The sequence below is a fragment of the Myotis brandtii genome, unplaced genomic scaffold (assembly GCF_000412655.1).
Source record: "Myotis brandtii unplaced genomic scaffold, ASM41265v1 scaffold567, whole genome shotgun sequence".
In the NCBI taxonomy this organism is placed as follows: domain Eukaryota; kingdom Metazoa; phylum Chordata; class Mammalia; order Chiroptera; family Vespertilionidae; genus Myotis; species Myotis brandtii.
Genome location: NW_005370116.1, coordinates 2,373,947 through 2,380,036, shown reverse-complemented (window position 1 = coordinate 2,380,036; position 6,090 = coordinate 2,373,947). Strand labels below are relative to the sequence as shown.

The 6,090-nt window shown below is 39.6% G+C and overlaps 1 protein-coding gene across 1 annotated transcript; it reads left to right on the top strand.

The window, feature by feature from the left end:
* Positions 1–4,494: 4,494 nt before the first annotated feature.
* LOC102242607 (ribose-phosphate pyrophosphokinase 1) lies at positions 4,495–5,890 on the top strand. Its single transcript, XM_005878605.2, has one exon. It carries the CDS (start codon positions 4,524–4,526, stop codon positions 5,478–5,480), a length of 957 nt encoding a protein of 318 aa, XP_005878667.1. The 5' UTR covers positions 4,495–4,523; the 3' UTR covers positions 5,481–5,890.
* Positions 5,891–6,090: the final 200 nt, after the last annotated feature.

Genomic DNA, 6,090 nt, shown 5'->3' with positions numbered 1-6,090 from the left:
GGGGCCCCCCTTCCCCCCCCCCCAGTGCACAAATTTTTGTGCACCGGGCCTCTAGTTGTATATATTTAGCCAGCTCTCTCTACCATTCTTTTTATTTTTTAAAAAAAGTTAACATTCAATATTATTTTGTATTTGATTTAGGTGTACAGCATTGTGGTTAGACAATCTATACTTTACAAAGTGTTCTCTCTGCATAGCAACCCTTTACTCACACTTTTGAGTGCTCTACCTGCTTCTTCTCTCTGCTGATAAACTCTCTTTTTTACAGTACTGAATAAAGAGAAGCCAACAGATTGTCTTTCTCCTCTTAGTATCCACAATTTTCTTTTCTTTTTTTTATTTTTTTAAAATACATTTTATTGATTTTTTACAGAGAGGAAGGGAGAGGGATAGAGAGTTAGAAACATCGATGAGAGAGAAACATCAATCAGCAGTCTCCTGCACAACCCCTACTGGGTATGTGTCCCCAACCAAGGGGGCCCTTGACAGGAATCGAATCTGGGACCCTTGAGTCCGCAGGCGGATGCTCTATCCACTGAGCCAAACGGGTTAGAGCAGTATCCACAATTTTCTACCTTTGTTATATAATAGCAAACAGTGTCAAAAAGCTAATAACATCTACCATTTTAAAGAAGCATTTCTCAATAAATTTTACCATCTTTTCCCATCTAAACACAAATATGCTCAAATATTTTTCACTTTTAAGAAATAGACCCCTTTCTATATTCCTCACCACCATCATATCTCTTCCCTTTCATTTTTAACTAGTTTTTTTTACTTCCTTACAAGCCATTTATTATATAACATATATATTAGATTTTTACTTTCATCAAGTCTATAAAAAGTATTTATGCTAAAGTTATCAATGACTATATTATTTTTAAATTCAATGCTCATTTAATGGTTTGGCATCATTTCACACTGTATTTTCTTTTTAACCAATTCCATTGCCTGCTTCTTGTACCTTCAAATTTTCCTGATTTTCTGTTTCTTTCCAAATCATCCCTTAAATGCGTATATGGTTTTGCATTTTGTTTTATAACTTGTTTTTAACCAGTTTAGATATTTTCTCTGGGATATCTCATATTCTTTTATATATTAAATTCTAAAAATCCCTAATATTTTATCTACCTCCTTGTCAACATAGGTCTACATGTAAAACTTGCTTGGGCTTCTCTTCATAAGGTTGCTTTAGACATTCCAAAGTCAACATTTCAAATACAGATCTTGTTTTCTGCTCATTTAATCTCACATTCCACCTTATGGCTCCTATCCCAGTGATCTCGAGTAACACAAATCAGAAACCATGGAATGATTCCTACCTCCTTATTTAACCACTATTAGGAACTGTGAAGGGTCTTGGAATTTACCTTATTTCCAAGCTAACAAACTATTGTCAGGGGATATGTGAATCTTGAGTCAGAAAAAAAGAACTTTATTACTCAAGACAAAAAATAAATTAAAAAAATAAACAAATCCTACTAAAAAAAGGAAGAAGAGGAAGAAGAAGAAGAAGAAGAAGAAGAAGAAGAAGAAGCAGTCACTGCTGCCAGAACTTCTGGTTCATACCATTTTTCCATGACCCTCTAATTTCCATGGGCAGTGTATATCAGTCTAGATGGATACCTGCACATTCAGTGGATTGTGTGAAAATGGAGGAAAATTGAGTTTCACAGGGAGTGGAAAGCAAGCCTACTCTTTGTCTGGTGGGTAGGGAGGGATGTTATTTCATTGATAATGGTTGTTTTCTGCACGCACAAACCTCTGCACCCAAAGTGGAATGCCTTTCACAACAACCACTACCCACATCCAATCAATCACCAAATCCAGATAACCTCAACTCTTATATACTTTTTAAATTGATCCATTGGTCTTAAATTTCACTGTTCCTCCCCTTCCTCAGACCATGTCATATCATCTCTCACTAGGATTACTGAAAAGCCTCTTACAGATCTCCTTGCCTACCAGGACCTTATCTCCCTCTTTACTTGCTCCCCCAGGCATCCTCAATGAATCTCAAATCTGGAGCAAAACTGTCATCATAAATACTAATTCTAGTCCTGCCATTTTTATTTCCTATTTTCATTGCCCTTGGAAAGTTAACTGATGTTAAAGCCTTTCATCTGGCTACTGATTACACTGCTTCTCCTTTATCATTTTCCCCCCTTCACAATAATCCCACACATTAACTTCTGTCACTTCCCACTGCTAATTGCTGTACTACTTTCTATGTCTGTCTCTTACCTCCAAACTTTTGGATGTCTATTTTCATTTTCTTTATTGTGCCCCTCAATGTCTACTTGGAGGTTTTTAATTCATATTTCTTCAAGTTTCAGATTTAAGGTCTTGTCTACCAAGGCATTATTAATCTGTAAACAATGAGCTCATGGTGTATTTTCCATAAGTCCCAGTTGCAACCTGAGCTTTCTGATTCAGACCATCACACTGGTAGTATTCTCACTGGCTCATGTCCCAGTGAGACCCCTCACTGGGATCTCTGTGGGGACAGGAACCACATCCTATTCTTTGATCCCTGCTATCCCCCCCAAAATAAAGAAACATACTCCTTTACTAATGAATGTCTCTACAAAGAGTGAAGGGAATAAGTTACAAAGACACTTGTGGCAATTGAACTTTCCAATATACTCAAAGATTAAAGCTCAGTGAAGGAGTATAAGAGGTCTTATTTGACTTCGCTCATAAGCATTAAGGGCGGTGCCTAACACATGCAATTGCGCCTCTACTTGCATATTTTGTATTTTTGAATTCACCTACTTGCTAACAGTTATTTTAACTCCAAAATCAATAGTACTTTCAGGTCATTCATAAGCATTTGCATGTACAGAGATGTAAAAAAATGGAGCCACCCAATGCACAGATTCTCATATGAGATCAGCATGGTCATGTTTGTCTTCTTGATTAAGTTCTCATACTGTAAATTAGTGTCTTTTCACAGCCTATAGTGTCACACGTTTGTGCTTTTTCTTGCTGGTATTTTTCTGTTTAAAATAGTTTCCAAGTGAGTGCTGCCTAGGTTCCCTAAGTAGAAGCAGCCTGTGATGTTCCTTGCTGAGAAAATACCTGTGTTAGATAATCTCCTTCAGGCATGAGTTATAGTGTTGTTGTTGTGACTTTAATGCTACTGAAGTAACAGTACATATTAAACAAGGTGTCTTTAAACAGAAGCACTTGTAAAACAAAGTTATGCATTCATTGGTCAATGGAAATATTGTGACCAGAAGTTCCCAGAAAACTAATCTCGCACTTTTTTCTCAGAGCTATGAACCAGTCAGTCTTTGCTAATTCAGTGTCTGCCATGATTTTCTAGAACATAAGTATGATATATAATGAGAATAGACTATAACTACTTCCTCATAAGTATTTGACAATTAATAGTTGAATGAAAATAAGCAAAGGATGTAAAAGGGAGCTACTGAAGGTGTGTTTCTGAAATTGTACTACGAGCTGTATATCTTGTTCTCTATTTTCTTTAATGATTTGGGTAAAGATCAAAACACATATTTGTTTAATTGGTGGATGATACATATCTGTGAGGTATAAATGTGCAGGATTAAAAATATTATTAGGCTGAGAAAATTTACTGAAAATCAATGAGGTTGGATTTAACAGGATGCCAGGATTCACCATTTAAAATCCACATATCCATTATCTAAGTAGATAAAAATCTTAACAGTTTTTACATAAACTTACTTGGAAGTTTAATTTTACTTAATCATAAGAAAGGTAAGAGGAAAATGTGTTGAAATCACATAATTCCCAAAGTTAAAAATAAGAGATCAAATTAGAAGACATAAATAGCAATTGTGGTTTAGCTTTATATAGCTGCTGACTGAAAATCAGGTACGTTGTTTAATATTTTGAGAGTACGTTTATTAAAGCTGGGGATAGTGAAACAAAGGAAGGACTTAGGGTAGAAGAAGCAACAGGAGAGAGCAGCGGCGGCTGCTTTGTCTCCCTACAAACCTTCTGGGGAAGAAGTGAGCTAAGGGGGCCTTGGAGACATGTTCAGGGGGTAGGCCCTGGAGGAGGTGTGTGCTCCCCTGTTTGTAAGTCTTATGGGGATCCCTAGTGCTCAGGAGAAAGTTCATGCTCGAGAAGAGAGGACGTGGGCTTGCTCCTGAGAGTGCCTGCCTCTAGGCCCTCTAGGGCTTTAATTTCTTAAATAAGTAAAAAATGAATAGGTTCAATCAATTAACTATCTTGCTTTTCTAAAAGGATATATGTATTTTTTTATATTATCAACTGAAAATCGTATTGTCCATTATTAAATTTCTCATTTGTATTTTCACAGTGTTAAAACTCTGTAGGAAATACTTCAACTGACTACAAATGACAACTGAATTAAGAATACTGTTAATGCGAATTTAGAGCCGCGCGCACGGCAGGAATGTAAGATGGCGGAGTAGCAATGCGTTTAGTACCGGGTCTCTGGGCTGACTTGGGTTCAGGACTTGCAGCAGCAGTGATCGCTGAGTAAAGAGTGCCTGGGGTCGTTGGCCAAGATGCCGAATATCAAAATCTTCAGCGGCAGCTCCCACCAGGACTTGTCCCAGAAAATTGCTGACCGCCTGGGCCTGGAGCTAGGCAAGGTGGGGACTAAGAAATTCAGCAACCGGGAGACCTGTGTTGAAATTGGCGAAAGTGTCCGTGGAGAGGATGTCTACATCGTTCAGAGTGGCTGTGGTGAAATTAATGACAATCTAATGGAGCTTTTGATCATGATCAATGCCTGTAAGATTGCTTCCGCCAGCCGGGTTGCTGCAGTCATCCCATGCTTCCCGTATGCCCGGCAGGATAAGAAGGATAAGAGCCGGGCTCCCATCTCAGCCAAGCTTGTTGCAAACATGCTCTCCGTAGCAGGTGCAGATCATATTATTACCATGGACCTTCATGCTTCTCAAATTCAGGGCTTTTTCGATATCCCTGTGGACAATTTGTATGCAGAACCAACTGTCCTGAAGTGGATAAGGGAGAATATATCTGAGTGGAGGGACTGCACGATTGTCTCACCCGATGCCGGGGGAGCTAAGAGAGTGACCTCCATTGCAGACCAGTTGAATGTTGACTTTGCCTTGATTCATAAAGAACGAAAGAAGGCCAATGAAGTGGACCGCATGGTGCTGGTAGGAGACGTGAAGGATCGGGTGGCCATTCTAGTGGATGACATGGCTGACACTTGTGGCACCATCTGCCATGCAGCTGACAAACTTCTTTCAGCTGGAGCCACCGGAGTTTATGCTCTCTTGACTCACGGAATCTTTTCTGGCCCCGCCATTTCTCGCATTAACAATGCATGCTTCGAAGCAGTAGTGGTCACCAATACCATCCCTCAGGAGGATAACATGGAGCATTGCTCCAAAATACAGGTGATCGACATCTCCATGATTCTTGCAGAAGCCATCAGGAGAACTCACAATGGGGAATCTGTTTCCTACCTGTTCAGCCAGGTCCCTTTATAATAGAATAACTTCTGAGGCTTTTAAAAAATAAAGTGAACCCCTTCCCTTGTTTTCCCTTGGTGTTCGATGAAAAATTCAGCAGAAGCCCCAGCTTGCTCCAGTAGCTTTCTACATCCCATTCCAGGTATATTAACTTTTCTCCAAAATTAGGGAAAGACGGATTGAGACTACTCAGGTTTCCTACCTGCATTGTCTCGTTCTGGCTTCTTTGATTTTGTGGGCCTTGCAGCTTTAACTATCACTCAGCTTCTGCAAGATTTCAGACTTTGAAGGGTATTGTGTGGGGGTGCTTGAATGTGTTTGGGGAAGCTCAGACTACTTTTCACGTGAATGCTTCTGGGATTCCTAGGTTCAGAACTACTAGCAACAGAGCCAACCCAAAAATAAACAAAATAAAAAGAACAAAGCCAAACTAAGTCCCAACCCCCCTTAACATGAGACAAGTTCTCTAAGGTCTATACTAAATTACAACAAGAGCCCTAGGCAGCCCAGAATCCAGCTCTGGTTGCTGATTCCCTGTAAGGCAGGCAGCTCTCAGGTAGGGGCCTGAGGGAAGGAAGGCAGCACACAGTGCAGCAGATACTTCTTGGGAGGAAAAGAGCCTGATCCC